The 19,624-nt window shown below is 34.4% G+C and overlaps 2 protein-coding genes across 2 annotated transcripts; both read right to left on the bottom strand.

Moving 5' to 3' along the window:
• Window positions 1-349: 349 nt before the first annotated feature.
• LOC130903073 (uncharacterized) lies at window positions 350-5,753 on the bottom strand. The gene is made up of 3 exons (XM_057815335.1): window positions 5,608-5,753; window positions 4,790-5,312; window positions 350-4,339 (listed from the first exon to the last, which is right to left on the bottom strand). The coding sequence occupies exons 1-3, from the start codon at window positions 5,751-5,753 to the stop codon at window positions 350-352; spliced, it is 4,659 nt and encodes a 1,552-aa protein (XP_057671318.1).
• A 1,663-nt stretch (window positions 5,754-7,416) lies between these two features.
• LOC130903072 (uncharacterized) lies at window positions 7,417-8,016 on the bottom strand. Its single transcript, XM_057815334.1, has one exon. It carries the CDS (start codon window positions 8,014-8,016, stop codon window positions 7,417-7,419), a length of 600 nt encoding a protein of 199 aa, XP_057671317.1.
• Window positions 8,017-19,624: the final 11,608 nt, after the last annotated feature.

The following is a 19,624-nucleotide window of genomic DNA, read 5'->3' as shown; positions in this document are numbered from 1 at the left end:
GTTTAAAGGTACAAAGGACATTCGACATTTGTCATTGTCTAAAATTTCCTAAAATTGTGAAAGTCTTAACGATTATGGTATTTACCATATGTTGAATCGCAACATTCTCCCGCCGGAAATGAAGTCTCTGCTTCATTTAAGAAAGAAAGCGCGATAGCGGGAAAGAATAGGACAAGAAAGTTAGAAAGTTTTTTAATTATAGATAAGGGTAAAATTAAACTAAAGTTATTTTAACCTAGACATAAATTACAACTAACAAAGTCGCAACTGCTAATTGAGGTTGATTAGCAAGTTGCTGATGATTAACATGTTTCCATGGTTACTTATGACCCTCGCAAGACACGGTGTCTTATTTGGGGAGTGGGCACAGTTTAGTTATAGCTCTAGTAGTTTCGCCTGTTTTAGTTTTTAGGCGTACGACCCTGACTTTTCCGTCAGGTCCGCTTATGGCCTCAATGACTCTTGCCATAGGCCAATAGAGAGGTGGAACGTTTTCTTCCTTCAAAAGGACGAGATCATTTGTTTGTAGATTCTCATAAGTTTTAAGCCATTTTGGTCTATTCTGCAGTCTATTCAAATAGTCCACAGACCACCTTTTCCAAAACAGTTGCTGAGTTTTCGCACATTGCTGCCAAAATTTAAGTCTGTTTTCTGGTGCATGTGTTAAATCTTTCTCTGGGTAGGCTGTTAGACTTGATCCGATCAGGAAATGACCAGGAGTTAGATATTGAAAATCTGAGGGATCGTTGGATAAGGCACTCAGAGGCCGTGAGTTTAATATTGCTTCGATTTGACTAAGAATAGTTGAGAATTGTTCGAATGTTAGTTTTGTTAAGCCGATGAGTCTTGCGATGTGATACTTGGCGCTTTTAATAGCAGCCTCCCAAATTCCTCCCCAATGTGGAGATTTTGGTGGAATAAATTTCCATTGTGTCTCGTTTTGCGTCAGATAATTTTGTATAGCATCGCTGAATTCGTTCTTCTGAAAGTGTTTATAAAGTTCTCTCAACTTATTTCTAGCTCCAAGAAAGTTTGTTGCGTTGTCTGAGTATATGACAGTGGGGTTGCCCCGTCTTGCTCCGAAGCGTTTTAAAGCGGCTATAAATGCGTCCGTAGTGAGGTTGGATACTAGTTCAATATGCACGGCTTTGGTCGCCATGCATACGAAAATTGCTATGTAACATTTTGTTACGGGAGCTTTGCGTAAGGTAGAGGATTTTATGAAGAAAGGGCCTCCAAAATCGACACCAACCTTTTGAAAAGGACGCGAGCATGTGACTCTATCTTTCGGAAGGTCGGCCATTATCTGTCGAGCTGTCTGCGCATTCAAGCGGTAGCAAACCTTGCAGTCTCTAATTATTTGTTTGATTTGCCTTGAACCATTAAGAGGCCAGTAGCGCAATCGCACATTAGATAAGACGTTTTGTCCGCCAGCATGCCCTAAACGAACGTGCTGTTGTTTGAGGATAAGGGAAGTTATATGATTTTTTGAAGGTAATAAGATAGGGTGTTTTTGGTCAAAGGATATTTCAGCGTTTTCCAGTCTACCTCCGACACGGAGATAGCCGGATGTATCTAGAAATGGTTTTAAGGATATAAGTTGTTTATTTGATAAGTTTTTATTCTTTGAAAGTTCCGCTATTTCTGTTGAAAAGGACTGATTTTGAACTTGTTTGATAATGAAGTTCAATGATGAATTTAGTTCCCTGACTGACAGAGGTCCTTTGAATTGACTTTCTTTGTTTCTCGAATTGTGTGTAAATCGTAGGACGTACGCCACTGTGCGATGTAATTTGGAAAATGAAGAAAAGCGTGAAAAGGTGTTTTGCCAAAAGTTACATTGTTCGGAAATGGTTGTCAGGGATACCTTTCTTTCCTCAGGTACGTTGACGAGATTCTTATTAATCTCGTATTGGGGGAAACCTGAACTGAACTCATTGAGGTATTTGGGTCCATTAAACCACATGGAGTAGATTTCAGGTGTGAATTTTCCACGCGACAGCAGGTCAGCGGGATTATCGCTTGATCCTACGTGCCGCCATTGGAAATTTGTTGTTAGCGCTTGTATTTTCGCTACTCTGTTTGATACGAATGTCGACCATCGACTTGGGTGGCTTTTGCACCAACACAGTGCAATTTGAGAGTCCGTCCATAAGTTAACTGAGTTTATGTGGATTTTAGGTTCCAAAATGTTTTTGACTCCTTGAGTCAGGTTCGCGGATAATAGCATTGCACAGAGTTCAAGTCTGGGAATTGTGATAGTTTTCAAAGGTGCGACGCGTGATTTTGCTGATATCAGTACACATGAAACTGTTTTATCAGTGTAGATAGTTCTAATGTAGACACATGCGCCGTACGCTTCAGTACTCGCATCTGAAAAGGAGTGAAGTTCGATTTTGCTTATTTCTTTGTTATTGAAGATAAGACGAGGAATTTTTAAGTCCTTGATTTGGCAGATGGTGCTTAGAAATTCTTGCCATTTCCTATTTATTTCTTTGTCGGTGATCTTATCATCCCAGTTGCACTTTAATTTCCAGATTTTTTGCATTAGCATTTTTCCCTTAACGATAGCGGGGTTTACAAACCCCAGAGGATCGTAGCACTGTGAAATGTGTGATAAGATATTTCTCTTGGTGATATTGTCCTCACTGACGAGTTCAGTGGGTACCGATATTTGGAACTCATCACTTATGGGATTCCATTTTACGCCTAAGACTTTAGACGGAGATTGATCTAAATTTATGTCAAATTCAGTTATTCGAGTCTGCGATATCTTTTTTAGAAAGGTTTGAGAGTTAGATCCCCACTTGTGCAAGTGGAAACCAGCTGGTTCAAGCATTGATTTAAGTTCCAAATAGAGTTTTTCAAGGGATTCGGTTGAATCACACCCTGTTAAAATGTCGTCTACATACGTCTGCGTAAGAACAGCGTCGGAGGCTAGAGGGAGATGTTTATTGGTACTTGCAATCTCATTCAGAACTCTCGTTGAGAGGAATGGACTACAATTCATACCGTAAGTTATTGTTTGTAATTCAATGCATTTTAATGGTTCTTTTGCTGAGTCTCTCCACAAAATATTTTGGAGGAATAGGTCTTTGGGATTTATTCGAATTTGTCTGAACATTTTCTCCAAATCAACTATCAACGCGTATTTGAAGGTTCTGAACCTACACAATATGTCGTATAGGTTGGGTTGAGTTTGATAACCTTTGAGACAAATGTCGTTTAATGAATAACCAGAGTTGGTTTTACAAGAAGCATCAAATACGACTCGCAGCTTAGTCGTAACTCGGTCTTGTCGATAAACTGGCAAGTGAGGGATAAAATATTTGTTTTCGCAACGTGAATTTTGCGACGATAGTGGTACATATTTCGCATGTCCTAGAGATAAGTATTCATGAATAAATTTCTTATATTCCGAATAGAGGTCGGGATTTTGTTGTAAGCGTTTTTCTAAAGAGAAAAATCTCTTTTTGGCAACTGCGAGGGAGTCACCTAACTTTTTGTGTTCTGTGACGGACTTTAACGGAATATCCACTTGGAAATGTCCGTTCGGGAGAATTTTAGTTGTGGTTTTGAAGATGAATTCTGTCAGTTCATCTTCGGTTGATAGAGATTTTAGGTTTGGGAGTTCTTCGATCTCCCAGAATTTGCAGAGAGTGTTTTGTAATTCAGTGTCCGGGTTAGGGTCTTCGGTTTCACTGGCTACATGATGCGAGATAGCGTGTGGGTTTTTTGATTCTTGTTGGGAGTTCAGTCTTCCCGAGATAACGTAACCCAAATGGGTATTAAAGAGAGTAGGTAGGCCGTCACCTAGTTTGATGAGACCATAAGTTAACAATTCATAATAAACATCTGCTCCTATTAACAGATCTATTTTACCGGGTGTGGCAAAAGTTTTGTCAGCTAATTTGTTCACAATCCGCGAAGGAATTGTTATGTGATCTACATTCACTTTCACTTGCGGAATAGTCGTGGTAATTTTTTCGAGTACAGCACAAGAGATTTCGAAGTTCTTCGAGGGGTCAACATTTGAGTGTAGCACTATGTCCAACATTTCGTTAGACAAAGTACTAGTTTCAGATATACCTGAAATGTTTAAGATTTTCTTATACGGGGTGTAGTTGAGTTTTTGTACAAGTTCTTTGCTGATAAAGGAATTCTGACTTCCATTATCCAGAAGAATTCTTACCTTAACAGGTTGATTCTGTCGATTATAAATTGTTGCTTGTGCAGTTGCTAACAACACTAAGTTGTTTTTTATCGAGAGAGCTGATAGACTAGACGAATTTGGACGTGCTTGATTTTCTTGGATGCTTTGAGATGTGGACGGCCTGTCCTGAATTTGAATAGGACTTTCCAAATTAAAAGTTTGAGGGTTTTGTTGGAAATTCGAATTTAGCGACCGAGAATTGTATGAGTTACTATGTGGATTGAAATTGTTATTGCACGAATGCCTTTGTTCTACATTGCGTGAGTTTTGAAAATGTAAAAGAGAATGATGTCATTTATGACAATGGGAGCATGACTTCTGTGACAGACAGGTTTCAGCACTGTGTCTAGTGCCTAAGCAGTTTACACACAATGTTTTGGTTTTGGCAAATTCATTACGCTTAGTAATGGGCAACGATAGGAATGTTTCACAGGTATAAATTTTATGTGCAGTGTCTGAACACATAACGCATCCGTTCATGTTTTGATTTTGTTTAATCGAATTATTCTTAAGATGAGATGATTGATTGTTTGAGTTTTTATTGAACTTTGGTTGTGATTGCGAATGAAACGCTACTTTACTTTGTGACCTCTTGTGCGAAAATGAGTTTTGCGAAGTTTGCGATTGGCTAGTTTTACCAGTGGCATTGTCGAGTATTTCAATTTCCTCTTTAAGAAATTGTAAAAATTCATCTACTGTTGGTAAGGTATCCCTGTTCCTGCATTTTTCAAACTCTTTTTTGAAACCATAATCTAATTTTTGTTGATAAAGATAAGTTATTAATGCCTCTAATAAAACTTTGTGATCAAGCTCAAGATTCTGTAGGAGTGTCCAGTTACGCCTACAGATAGTAGCAAATTTTGAAAGTTCGGTAGGATTGTGCTTACTTAACTGCGGTATGTTCAATAATTCGGAGAAATATACATGTACAATTTTTGTTTTGTTTTCATAAGTTTCTCTTAACAATTTTATAGCTACTTGCAAGTTTCTATCGTTCACTTGTAAAACGTCTACAATATGTAGTGCATCACTTTCTAAATAGCTTTTTAAATAATATAATTTCTCAGCATCTGATTTTAGTTGCGGATTTTCGAGAACACTAGTTTTGAACAAGTTGTAAAAACTTTCCCATTAAGTGTGATTTCCTGAAAACTTTTTTATTTTTATTTCAGGTAATCTAGTACCTGAGTTGTGGTTTGAATCTAATCTGTTTTCCCTAACTGACTCATTACAACTACTTTCATATATAGTTAATTTTTTGATTGCTCTAGCTAATTGACTCCTAGTTTTACGATAATAAATTTCTACTTTGTTCCTATCTTCTTGATCTGGAATTTCTTTTTCATTTTTTTTTGGGTGTATAACTTTCTATTTTATTTTGTGTGATTTTATACTGTTCAAAGTTTTTGATAATTTCCTCTTGTAGAATTTCCAGATCAAAGACATCTAAACTATTTAATTCTGATTCTAATTGTTCAGTTATTCTGGTGATTTCACCTTTAATAGATTCACGTTCGCTGATTAAATGTTTTAAATCCATTGTTGTTTGTTTATTTTAAGTTTAAGAGCGAAAAAGTTAATGATATTTTTATCGGATATAATCAGATGCTGGGAATGCTTTATATATTATATAAATCAGTGTTTTTACAATTAAATATATAGATATAAAATTGAATAATATTGCAAGCAATTTTTCAACAGAGTTTAAAGATAAATGTCTTTTTCTTAAGTTTTCTTGAGCGAAATGTTGATGAGTAATAAATTGGAATAAACTGACCTTTTCCAATCCAGCGATGAGAGATACCTGCGGTTTCTTGCCTACAGGTGTGAGTTTATAGATGATTCGATCGGTTGTATGTTTCTGATGGCACACTCGATGACTTGTTCTTTTCACTTTCTTGCACTTTGCTTAGCGAGAGAGTTCACTTTGATTTACGTGTATGAGATTTTGTTTAGTTTAGAGTTGAACTGGTTTAGATCCGGCTCGAAGGACCAATCTTGGGGGATTGTAATGAACTAGTTGGATGAAGTGGACTGTCGAGTTTGTCGTTCACTACAGCACCCAAGTAGATGTGTTGTTTTCTTCGACGAGGTTGCGGAATGAAGGACCAGTCGTAATTTTAAGTAACGTTTAATAAAAACACTTAAATACGACAATATTACACGTAAATCGATGTACAAAATAAGCAACAAGATAAATCAACAAGAATGTCCACAGTGATATATAGTTGATTACAAAAGATAGCGAAGTTTATATGTATATTTCTCCGGGTATACTTGAACGAAGTAACAGAAAATTGCACGTTTTATGTTGCGTCGTAACGCGAGAGATATTTTGATTATTCAGGTAAATCGTAATTTTGCCCGTTTGTAAGGTTAAGATTTTTTATGATTTGATAAGTGAGAGAGAATCGTTAAGTTGATTTAGATATAGTTCGTTAGTTTTAACGCGCACTGTATGTTTAGTTTCTGTTTACTGTGGATTCTTTTTTCTCACTGTTCTGTACTGTGTTACTTTCTGCTCTCTTACTGTCTCGTGCATGAATGTTAAATTTTATTTATATGGGCTAAAATGGGGGTTAAAAGTATCCCAATATCGTGGTAATATTTTGTGTTAATTGCCGTGAAGCAATAAAAAGAATCTATATTTTTCAAACAGATTTTTTGAAATTTCTCTTTTGTTTGTATAAGGGTTGACCAGATGAACTTGGAATAGTTTGTAAAAGTATAATGAAGGTTTTTTTTAAAAGTTTTCAATAGTAATTGCTTTTGTGTTTATTTGAGAGAAAGTTATTAGTGACACTTTAGAAATTTAACGATTGGTCTCTTGCGGAGAGAGAGTTATTTATTAGGGGTTTAAAGGTACAAAGGACATTCGACATTTGTCATTGTCTAAAATTTCCTAAAATTGTGAAAGTCTTAACGATTATGGTATTTACCATATGTTGAATCGCAACATTCTCCCGCCGGAAATGAAGTCTCTGCTTCATTTAAGAAAGAAAGCGCGATAGCGGGAAAGAATAGGACAAGAAAGTTAGAAAGTTTTTTAATTATAGATAAGGGTAAAATTAAACTAAAGTTATTTTAACCTAGACATAAATTACAACTAACAAAGTCGCAACTGCTAATTGAGGTTGATTAGCAAGTTGCTGATGATTAACATGTTTCCATGGTTACTTATGACCCTCGCAAGACACGGTGTCTTATTTGGGGAGTGGGCACAGTTTAGTTATAGCTCTAGTAGTTTCGCCTGTTTTAGTTTTTAGGCGTACGACCCTGACTTTTCCGTCAGGTCCGCTTATGGCCTCAATGACTCTTGCCATAGGCCAATAGAGAGGTGGAACGTTTTCTTCCTTCAAAAGGACGAGATCATTTGTTTGTAGATTCTCATAAGTTTTAAGCCATTTTGGTCTATTCTGCAGTCTATTCAAATAGTCCACAGACCACCTTTTCCAAAACAGTTGCTGAGTTTTCGCACATTGCTGCCAAAATTTAAGTCTGTTTTCTGGTGCATGTGTTAAATCTTTCTCTGGGTAGGCTGTTAGACTTGATCCGATCAGGAAATGACCAGGAGTTAGATATTGAAAATCTGAGGGATCGTTGGATAAGGCACTCAGAGGCCGTGAGTTTAATATTGCTTCGATTTGACTAAGAATAGTTGAGAATTGTTCGAATGTTAGTTTTGTTAAGCCGATGAGTCTTGCGATGTGATACTTGGCGCTTTTAATAGCAGCCTCCCAAATTCCTCCCCAATGTGGAGATTTTGGTGGAATAAATTTCCATTGTGTCTCGTTTTGCGTCATCTCGTTTTATTGTCAATAACTTTGTCATTAGCGTTTGTAATTTTATAATTGATTTTCAAAACTATACAATGACAACGACGTTTGTCTCCTTTTGAATATACGAATAGGTCCTGTTAATTGTATTTAGTGCACTAGCAGGGTACATGGATGTGCACATAGCTTCTCAACTCAGATACAGAATATTCAGGAAAAACGAGTCAACATTTGTCCATACTTTTTTTCTTTGCATCTACAACTTTTCTTGAAATAGGGTGTCCAGTAAAAATCGTCGTCTTGTGTTCTTAGTGTCTGTTTATGGAAAAAAACCTTGTTTGTCCCACCAAATCCTATATGTACCCAAAAAAGACTGTTCGTTTTTAGTATGGAACTAGAAAAATCTAGTCTTTCTGAACGCGTTAGACCTCTTACTACTGACTACTATCATCGATTAAATCAAATCTGGTTTCGTTCACAAAAGAATAATTAGTTTAGATCTAAAATCTGGTGTTCGCATTCTATAGCCAAGCTTCTGAGAAGTATCCTGGGTATATTTGATAGTGTCCTACATCGGTTCCAGCAAGTTTAGGCGATTTGGATCATTATTTTTATAATACTATCCATTATTGGGTGTTTGCGTTGAAATTTTTTTATTATTTCGTCTGTATTAACAACTTTATATCGTGTAGGTAGGTCCGTTGTTTGATATTTTGCAACCGAGACATTTTTCTTTGAAAATAGATATTCTGAACACTTATTTTTATATATTCACCTGAAAATAGACGATATTCATGTCGTCTTGTGTTCTTAGTGTCTGTTAATGGAGAACAATCTTGTTTGTTCCACCAAATGCTATCTGTACCCAAAAAAAGACTATTCCTCTTTAGTATGGAAAGACGTTTTTTGGAAAAATCTAGTCTTTCTGAACGCGTTAGACCTCTCCAAACTACTATCATCGAATAAAACAAATCTGGTTTCGTTCAAAAAAGGATAATTCGTTTAGAGCTATAATCCAGTGTCTGTGTTTTACAGGCAAGCTCCTGGGAAGTATCTTGGGAGATAATGGTATCAATTAGGATAATGTTTAAGTCTTCTTGCTTTCCTAGTAAGGCGAGAAGACTTTTCCTCAATGGATAACCATTATCAATATTATTGAAGATTTTTCAAAAGCCAAACATTGATGAAATCTATGCTATAATATCTGATGTTTGAATTTACGAAAATAGACGTTCGGTGGTCCGAGTAGTTTTAAAATTTGAGTTGTTTTCATGTGATAAACAAAAAAACTAACAGCGACATTTGCTGCATATACATCAAATAAATTATGTCTGCTTTTACATCCGTCTGCTCTTTGAAATGATATCGACTAAAGCACACGCTATTAATTTAAATGGTGTCATGCCGAATTTGAGATTAAAAGACATTCGCTTAGTCTAATGACGTCCTCGACGCCGCCCGTCTCCGCCGCCGAAGAAGTCCCTAATTTTTTTTTTTCGTTTTAACCTAGACATCCGACTGTTGATAGTGAGAACTCCAATGTCGAAACGGTTGATTTGCAAACTTGATTATTATACGAGGTTTCTTACAAAAGTTCTCATAGAAATTTCTTTAACGAATTTTTCTAAAACTATTACTACTTGGAGATAAAAATGTTATCGAAAAATAAGTAACGAAAATGTTAGTCTCGTCAAATCCTAACAACGTCCACAAACTCCTTGTCTATAAAAGAAACAAAATTTTTCTATCTTTTTATTGGGGTGGTTTACTCCCCTTGAGGTTTTTGCTGCAGTTTTTTTTTGGTCCTGTCTTCTCCTTCAATTCGATTTCTACAGGTATTTCCTCATCTGTCTTTGTTTCTAGCTCATAGACCATAGAGGTATCTATTATTCTTCTTACAAATTCTCATTATGTGTCTCGCCAAATTTAATCTTTTCTATACCTCACATTTTCTCCTCCCAGTTCTTCCTCTATTTCTTTATTTTTTTGCAATCTTCTTCTTCTTCTTCTTTTTTATGTATGACGGTTGTTTCCACGGCGTACGCAATCTTAATAATTGTCAACAGCTTTTTGTTGCGACTAATGCGTCTTAGTACTTCGTCGTTGGTGATTCAGTCAGTCCAAGGTGTCTTCAAGATGCGTCTATAGAGCCGTGTCTCAAATTGTTTGATCGTTTGAGCTATCCAGGTGAAAATTTCTTTTTCTACAGAAGGACTGACCACAAATAACATTCCATGAATCCTATTCAGACGTCTAGGTTTAGATTTATGTTTGCAAACATTGACAAATACTTTTCGAACCATTTGATCTTGATTTTTTCATCTACAGTTTCAAATGCGTATTTCTGTGTCCCTATTCAATATACAGTACGATGTGATGTAATCAGAGAAACTGAAACTGCAGTTCTAGGACTTTAGGAAAGTAGGACTTATAAACTAGCGGGAAAAAAACGAAAAACAGGAAGTTGTTGAAGGAAATGATCGAGGATTTTAATGTAATTATAATATTGAAGATAGATTCGACGTTTATGTGTGAATTTCGATTCAAATTTGTTTTTTTTTTGTCTTCCAATTACCTGGAACCGCGTATGTTAATATAATGGACCTGATAATGCCCCTTTTCTTACATTTGCATTGTGCAAATACGGCAAATTTATGCATTAAATTTGCTCTCTTCTATTCAGAAGTTCCCTCATTTTTCAACATTTTACACAAATATTCTTTCGTTTCCTAAAAATAATTCTTAACACTCAAAGTGATTTGCGAAATCTAAATTTGTATTTACATTAGTTATTTTTATTTTGAGGAAATCCATTTATTTTTATTAGCATTTTTAGACCGCGCAATCCGATTCAAACAGTGTCTAATTGAATCTGACACCGCTCAGACGTATAAAAAAGAAGAAGGATATTTCGAGGTTATAATAAGTATGTTGGATACAAATAATCAATTGTAATAAATAAAATGTTTTTTTGAGGTTAAGTTAGTTAAATTTGACATCAACGTCGTTCGTATGTCAAATATTGATATAAATTGAAAACCGATATGTCTAGATTGAGAAAAGAGAAGCGTTGCTTTTGCGATGCAATTAAACCGGGTCCTTTGAGTTATAAACGCAAAATTATGGAAAATTTGAGAAATGAGACACCCGCTACGGATAGTAATAACGATTGTAGTAGCATCCCAACGAGTTCGAGCGCTAGAGATAATTCTAAACCAACACACGAAGCTACCAAAGGAGAAAACATCAAACATCGAAGAATGAAGAGATTTAAAATGCAATCGGACGGTGTTATTACATCTATTAATTGCGGTACGTCTGAAGATAATGAGTTTTCTTATAAAAAAGACAATGTTAAGGATAAAACTAAGAATAGCGAAAGAGTTTTGTTAATTGAAGCACAAAATGTAGATATTCAGAATCATTATTATACAATTTCTTAAACTATTACGATTATTCGTATTTACTACCAACTCCGGGAGTTTCTTTTCCAGCCTTTTTCAAGGTAAGTTCATCCTCAAACTTACTCTTATTTACCGATACTTTCCATTTGTACCTAATCATAGTTATTAACCTCTAGTTTCTCACCCCTTTTCTTTCCAAATCAATCTTCACATCATCTAATATCTTTAGATCATTATTCTCGATCATCCAACTTTTATTTTCATTCTTTTCTTTCATTGTTTCTAACATAAATGTAACATAAACTTTTGACTTTAAACAGCCCCTCAAAAAAAATTCGCAGCAGTTAAATTTGGTAACTTATAACCTATTTCGAATTTTCCAAAACTTGAAAAAAACTCGTGGGGGTACATGATAGATTTTTGCTCAAAATTACATTATAACAGACTACGAAAATATTTTTCGTACGGATGTTTGGTACAATAAACTCTATTTGTAGAAAAATCTGCGGGACTTTGAGCCGTAAGGGATTTTAAATTATTATAAATGTAATAACGAGGGAAATTATTGGTTTTTGTATGCACAACTCCGCGCGCGATTTCCCAGGTAGCTGTGTCAGAAATATACGTGACCACAAAACTGCATTTTCCAACTATCATATCGCTTGTCCAGTTCAAGACTGGTTTATTTCAAAAAAAGCGATTTCTCAGGAGAGCTGATTAAAGTTTATGCTTTTCTCCTCAATTGATATCCGATGATTGCATTATCCGAATTTTTTAAATTTTGCACGAATCATCACAATAAAAGTACCCCTCTATAGATTTACAGAGGTTTTCCCCTCTCTCTATACTATTTTTTTTATGAGTAATTATGAGCAAAACTCCAAGATGATCCTATCTTGCACCGAAATATTTCAGGTTTTTATGGATAACTCCAGTTATTAATCATTCAAAAGCTGTTTATTTTTTATGAAACAAGTACAAAAATAAGAACAAAAGTGTAAAACATAATAAATATCTTCATGAATTCAAAAATCCTTGAGACTAGTGAGACATTTTTAGTGAAAAAAAGTCATGAGTCTTCATTCTCAGTGGTAACTACGTCTTTCTTCAGACTAGGTAGGCACTCTTATCACAAATTGTAGACAAAAAAACATTTTCATTATTTTAAGATAATCACAGCTTATTACAAAATATGACTTTGTACAATAAATGCATGTAAAACTTTATATCTAGATACTACAAAAAGAGAAAAAAAATACTGTGCCAATTCGTTTCTTACTGAAGGAACTCAACAATACAATTACTTGGAAAAAAATGCATGTAAATACTTTTACAACTAGATACTTAAAAAAAGAGAGAAAAAAATACTGGGCTAATTCGTTTCCTATTGTAGGAAATCAACAATACAATTGCTTTGGAAAAAAATGAAAATAATAATAACAGTATAAAATAACAAAAATTGTAGGAAAACCAAGGAAGCGATTAGTTTGCACCTTTTATAAATTTTTGTAAAACTCTTTGTAACACAGAGGCATGACAGCTACACCAGTGGTTTTTTTCTGGAAAAGAGAAAGTAATGCTTCTTTTTTTTTATTAGTGATGCTCGACTTTCTTGTATAGGCCTTGGAGAGTGTTACAGTTGGAGTGAAACTGAAACTGCAAGAAGCAGATGAACTGCTTCGACGTTTCTTGTTCTGGTTTGCTATGTTGATAGATTTGAAATCTTGCTGAGAGAATGATGTTTTATATCGAAAAAATCCAGGCTCATCTTTGTGGGTCTCAATCACACAGATATCAGCGATTGGTACCTTAACACCGTCTTCATTGAACAAAGCGTCCTTTATTGTCAAGTCAGCTGTCAGCTTTGCTGGAGGTGTCTTCTTTGCTTGTGAGATGATAGAAATATAATTTTCTGGGACGTAGATAGGTGAGGCTTTTCTATATTTCTTTATAGCCCGTTCTATAACAGAGTGAACATTGTCGCCCTCGTTTTGAGTGTGTCCAGTTACTAGGATTTTGTGCGCTATAGATCTGATATTTTTAAGCTCCCAAGTGGCAAACATGAACAGGGCAAAAATAAACCGGTTTTTTTGCTGACCTCCGCAGTTATCACTGTAAAAAATGACATTAACTGGGGTATTGACAGTTCTGTTTAGGTTTTCGAGGTATAACCAGATGCAACTGCCAATTTCGTTGGCAGTCTTCTTGGACTTTAGCTCATACATAGTGAAGTTATACACGTTTAATTTGGACACGTAATAAAAGGCTGATGATTCTCTTTGAGGGCAAGGCAGGGAAGCTTGTAGATCAAAAACGGTCACAATTTTATCTAATCCTTTATCTGTATGTTTTTCTAATCGAGCCATCTCCTTTTCTCTTAAATGTTCTTGGTAATTAGTATTTGATATTATTTGATATTATTTCATCCAAACATTCTATGCTAGATAAAACAAAAGCATAAACGATTACAGTTACATAGCAATTTTACATAGCTTATATTTTTTCATAAACATTCTCGCCAAAGTTTCAATGAAAGGAACTTCGTAATTCATTATAATGATAGGAACGGAAATAGTATCTAGTTGGAAAAATTACTTATGTTTAAGTTTTTATACGTGAAGATTAGGTGAATATAGTTTAAGTTATGAAGTAAATTTTGACAAAAAAGGTATATTTTTTATTAAATATTGATTCTTATAGTAGGTATGTACAATTATTTTGCACATTTTGTACACCTTTGATTGATGTCAGAGGTTTGAACTTAATATACCTATACGTACTTGTGTATTTTAAAATGCTCACGTACACACCACAATGTTTTATTTTGATGAATATAATTTGAACAAGCTAAATGCTTTTAAGATGTTGGCAAGTATTTGATTATCTTTTTTAATAACAAGTATAGGCACTACACCAATACTGGAAGTAGTTTACAAATAATTTATTTTTAGTAAGTGAAGACTCACATAGTGAAGTAAAAAAGTAAATTGGTGAAATGAAAGTAATATTTGGTGGAAAATAGTAATATTTTAGCTGAATAAGTCAGTTATAGTAAATATATTAAGGTTAATAAAGTCGTTATTAATATTAAATTAATTAATTTCTATGGCCTTTTCTGTTCTGAATGGTAACCAACAAACTAATGTACCCAAAAGAGAAAATACTAAACATCCCAAATCCGTAAGTCACGAAATGATGTTTCCAATTCCGAATCGACTACTCTTCAAACCCAAGTAATCTCGCATCATTCAGAAGTACAAAGGAAGTGCCTTTTTAAGGACAAAAATTCGGGTGTGACGTATGGAAATCATATCAGTTATTATTTTCAAACCACGTAATTTTCCTTTAGGAACTTTGATCGGTAAAGTAGCGAAATTCCATATAGAAAAAAAAAAATTATTCAAAACGGCTGTGCGTCGTTTCCACTCGAGATTCTTTTTCTATTACTTTTTACGTTCCGTCTCGAGTGGTAAGTGTACATGGTCATTAAGTCCCGCCGAGGCTCGAAATATGATGAAGTAATTGATACTATACTTAACAAAATGGAAAAATGACAATTGAAAAAATATTAATGATATATGAGGTTTCTAAATTAGTTCATAATTCAGAAATAAAATGCAACAGTTTCTGGTATCTAAATTCAAAGACAAAGGTCTTAAAGAACTTGTCGTAACGAACTTTGAGTTAAAATTATAAAATGCGATGGACATCCTTTATATTAGCATCTAATTGAAGTCTTTAGTGTTAATTTCTTCAAGTATTACCAGAATTTCACTTCTCAATAGAAATATTTTGATACAATTTATATCATATATAGATTTTTTTCGTATACGAAGTTTTATTGTCAATAACTTTGTCATTATCGTTTGTAATTTTATAATTGATTTTCAAAACTATACAATGACAACGACGTTTGTCTCCTTTTGAATATACGAATAGGTCCTGTTAATTGTATTTAGTGCACTAGCAGGGTACATGGATGTGCACATAGCTTCTCAACTCAGATACAGAATATTCAGGAAAAACGAGTCAACATTTGTCCATACTTTTTTTCTTTGCATCTACAACTTTTCTTGAAATAGAGTGTCCAGTAAAAATCGTCGTCTTGTGTTCTTAGTGTCTGTTTATGGAAAAAAACCTTGTTTGTCCCACCAAATCCTATATGTACCCAAAAAAGACTGTTCGTTTTTAGTATGGAACTAGAAAAATCTAGTCTTTCTGAACGCGTTAGACCTCTTACTACTGACTACTATCATCGATTAAATCAAATCTGGTTTCGTTCACAAAAGAATAATTAGTTTAGATCTAAAATCTGGTGTTCGCATTCTATAGCCAAGCTTCTGAGAAGTATCCTGGGTATATTTGATAGTGTCCTACATCGGTTCCAGCAAGTTTAGGCGATTTGGATCATTATTTTTATAATACTATCCATTATTGGGTGTTTGCGTTGAAATTTTTTTATTATTTCGTCTGTATTAACAACTTTATATCGTGTAGGTAGGTCCGTTGTTTGATATTTTGCAACCGAGACATTTTTCTTTGAAAATAGATATTCTGAACACTTATTTTTATATATTCACCTGAAAATAGACGATATTTAAGTCGTCTTGTGTTCTTAGTGTCTGTTTATGGAGAACAATCTTGTTTGTTCCACCAAATGCTATATGTACCCAAAAAAAGACTATTCCTCTTTAGTATGGAAAGACGTTTTTTGGAAAAATCTAGTCTTTCTGAACGCGTTAGACCTCTTACTACTGACTACTATCATCGAATAAATCAAATCTGGTTTCGTCCAAAAAAGGATAATTAGTTTAGATCTAAAATCTGGTGTTCGCGTTCTATAGCCAAGCTTCTGAGAAGTATTCTGGGTATACTTGATGGTGTCCTACATCGGTTCCAGCAAGTTTAGGCGATTTGGATCATTATTTTTATAATACTATCCATTATTGGGTGTTTGCGTTGAAATTTTTTTATTATTTCGTCTGTATTAACAACTTTATATCGTGTAGGTAGGTCCGTTGTTTGATATTTTGCAACCGAGACATTTTTCTTTGAAAATAGATATTCTGGACACTTATTTTTATATATTCACCTGAAAATAGACGATATTTAAGTCGTCTTGTGTTCTTAGTGTCTGTTAATGGAGAACAATCTTGTTTGTTCCACCAAATGCTATCTGTACCCAAAAAAAGACTATTCCTCTTTAGTATGGAAAGACGTTTTTTGGAAAAATCTAGTCTTTCTGAACGCGTTAGACCTCTCCAAACTACTATCATCGAATAAAACAAATCTGGTTTCTTTCAAAAAAGGATAATTCGTTTAGAGCTATAATCCAGTGTCTGTGTTTTACAGGCAAGCTCCTGGGAAGTATCTTGGGAGTTAATGGTATCAATTAGGATAATGTTTAAGTCTTCTTGCTTTCCTAGTAAGGCGAGAAGACTTTTCCTCAATGGATAACCATTATCAATATTATTGAAGATTTTTCAAAAGCCAAACATTGATGAAATCTATGCTATAATATCTGATGTTTGAATTTACGAAAATAGACGTTCGGTGGTCCGAGTAGTTTTAAAATTTGAGTTGTTTTCATGTGATAAACAAAAAAACTAACAGCGACATTTGCTGCATATACATCAAATAAATTATGTCTGCTTTTACATCCGTCTGCTCTTTGAAATGATATCGACTAAAGCACACGCTATTAATTAAAATGGTGTCATGCCGAATTTGAGATTAAAAGACATTCGCTTAGTCTAATGACGTCCTCGACGCCGCCCGTCTCCGCCGCCGAAGAAGTCCCTAATTTTTTTTTTTCGTTTTAACCTAGACATCCGACTGTTGATAGTGAGAACTCCAATGTCGAAACGGTTGATTGTGCAAACTTGATTATGATACGAGGTTTCTTACAAAAGTTCTCATAGATATTTGGAGAATCGGAGGTTAAAAATTAAACTCGTAGATTGAATTATTTTACAATTTTCTTATTTTATTGTGCGACCAGTAAAAACCACTTGGAAGCTTAATTCTGTAGAATAAACTAAGGTCTCGTAATATATCTCCATTCCGGCCAGAAATACCGAGCTCGAGTCTACAACTGCTTTTCTATATTTAACAGCGACCGTCTGCCGTTTTTTATCCTTTTCCTTTTTGCCATCATTCTAGGTTATTATGTCCCATAAAACGTTAAACTCATTCGAAATAATAATCTCCATGTTTATTAGAGACGAAAAGCACAACGGGTGGTAGAGAGAGCTGCATAATCTCGACGTATTTATATATATTCCCTTAAGGGCTCACGGAGGTATTATCTTTATATTTTTCCGTATTTTGTGCTCTGCCATAACTTTTCTACGTCGGAATAGATGAATTGGTAGTTTAACAATGTTTGTATGTGTTTTTTTGGTTGTTTTTTACGATACAAGATGATCAATTAGATAACGTAAAATTTCTTTAACGAATTTTTCTAAAACTATTACTACTTGGAGATAAAAATGTCATCGAAAAATAAGTAACGAAAATGTTAGTCTCGTCAAATCCTAACAACGTCCACAAACTCCTTGTCTATAAAAGAAACAAAATTTTTCTATCTTTTTATTGGGGTGGTTTACTCCCCTTGTGGTTTTTGCTACAGTTTTTTTTTGGTCCTGTCTTCTCCTTCAATTCGATTTCTACAGGGATTTCCTCATCTGTCTTTGTTTCTTGCCCATAGACCATAGAGGTATCTATTATTCTTCTTACAAATTCTCATTATGTGTCTCGCCAAATTTAATCTTTTCTATACCTCACATTTTCTCCTCCCAGTTCTTCCTCTATTTCTTTATTTTTTTTGCAATCTTCTTCTTCTTCTTTTTTATGTATGACGGTTGTTTCCACGGCGTACGCAATCTTAATAATTGTCAACAGCTTTTTGTTGCGACTAATGCGTCTTAGTACTTCGTCGTTGGTGATTCAGTCAGTCCAAGGTGTCTTCAAGATGCGTCTATAGAGCCGTGTCTCAAATTGTTTGATCGTTTGAGCTATCCAGGTGAAAATTTCTTTTTCTACAGAAGGACTGACCACAAATAACATTCCATGAATCCTATTCAGACGTCTAGGTTTAGATTTATGTTTGCAAACATTGACAAATACTTTTCGAACCATTTGATCTTGATTTTTTCATCTACAGTTTCAAATGCGTATTTCTGTGTCCTTATTCAATATACAGTACGATGTGATGTAATCAGAGAAACTGAAACTGCAGTTCTAGGACTTTAGGAAAGTAGGACTTATAAACTAGCGGGAAAAAAACGAAAAACAGGAAGTTGTTGAAGGAAATGATCGAGGATTTTAATGTAATTATAATATTGAAGATAGATTCGACGTTTATGTGTGGATTTCGATTCAAATTTGTTTTTTTTTTTGTCTTCCAATTACCTGGAACCGCGTATGTTAATATAATGGACCTGATAATGCCCCTTTTCTTACATTTGCATTGTGCAAATACGGCAAATTTATGCATTAAATTTGCTCTCTTCTATTCAGAAGTTCCCTCATTTTTCAACATTTTACACAAATATTCTTTCGTTTCCTAAAAATAATTCTTAACACTCAAAGTGATTTGCGAAATCTAAATTTGTATTTACATTAGTTACTTTTATTTTGAGGAAATCCATTTATTTTTATTAGCATTTTTAGACCGCGCAATCCGATTCAAACAGTGTCTAATTGAATCTGACACCGCTCAGACGTATAAAAAAGAAGAAGGATATTTCGAGGTTATAATAAGTATATTGGATACAAATAATCAATTGTAATAAATAAAATGTTTTTTTGAGGTTAAGTTAGTTAAATTTGACATCAACGTCGTTCGTATGTCAAATATTGATATAAATTGAAAACCGATATGTCTAGATTGAGAAAAGAGAAGCGTTGCTTTTGCGATGCAATTAAACCGGGTCCTTTGAGTTATAAACGCAAAATTATGGAAAATTTGAGAAATGAGACACCCGCTACGGATAGTAATAACGATTGTAGTAGCATCCCAACGAGTTCGAGCGCTAGAGATAATTCTAAACCAACACACGAAGCTACCAAAGAAGAAAACATCAAACATCGAAGAATGAAGAGATTTAAAATGCAATCGGACGGTGTTATTACATCTATTAATTGCGGTACGTCTGAAGATAATGAGTTTTCTTATAAAAAAGACAATGTTAAGGATAAAACTAAGAATAGCGAAAGAGTTTTGTTAA

The sequence above is a fragment of the Diorhabda carinulata genome, chromosome Y (genome assembly GCF_026250575.1).
Source record: "Diorhabda carinulata isolate Delta chromosome Y, icDioCari1.1, whole genome shotgun sequence".
In the NCBI taxonomy this organism is placed as follows: Eukaryota; Metazoa; Arthropoda; class Insecta; order Coleoptera; family Chrysomelidae; genus Diorhabda; species Diorhabda carinulata.
Note: the sequence above shows the minus strand (reverse complement) of the source record. Positions and strands in the feature narration are given on the sequence as shown.

Bases quoted from the DNA above. Each gene is read 5' to 3' on its own strand.
- LOC130903073 (XM_057815335.1), bottom strand. From the start codon at position 5,753: ATGGATTTAAAACATTTAATCAGCGAACGTGAATCTATTAAAGGTGAA. The intron at 5,313-5,607 runs GTATAAAATCAC...GTTCAAAACTAG, and splicing joins ATTATCAAAAACTTTGAACA to TGTTCTCGAAAATCCGCAAC. The intron at 4,340-4,789 runs GTAGCGTTTCAT...ATTCAAATTCAG, and splicing joins ACAAGAGGTCACAAAGTAAA to GACAGGCCGTCCACATCTCA.
- LOC130903072 (XM_057815334.1), bottom strand. From the start codon at position 8,016: ATGACGCAAAACGAGACACAATGGAAATTTATTCCACCAAAATCTCCA.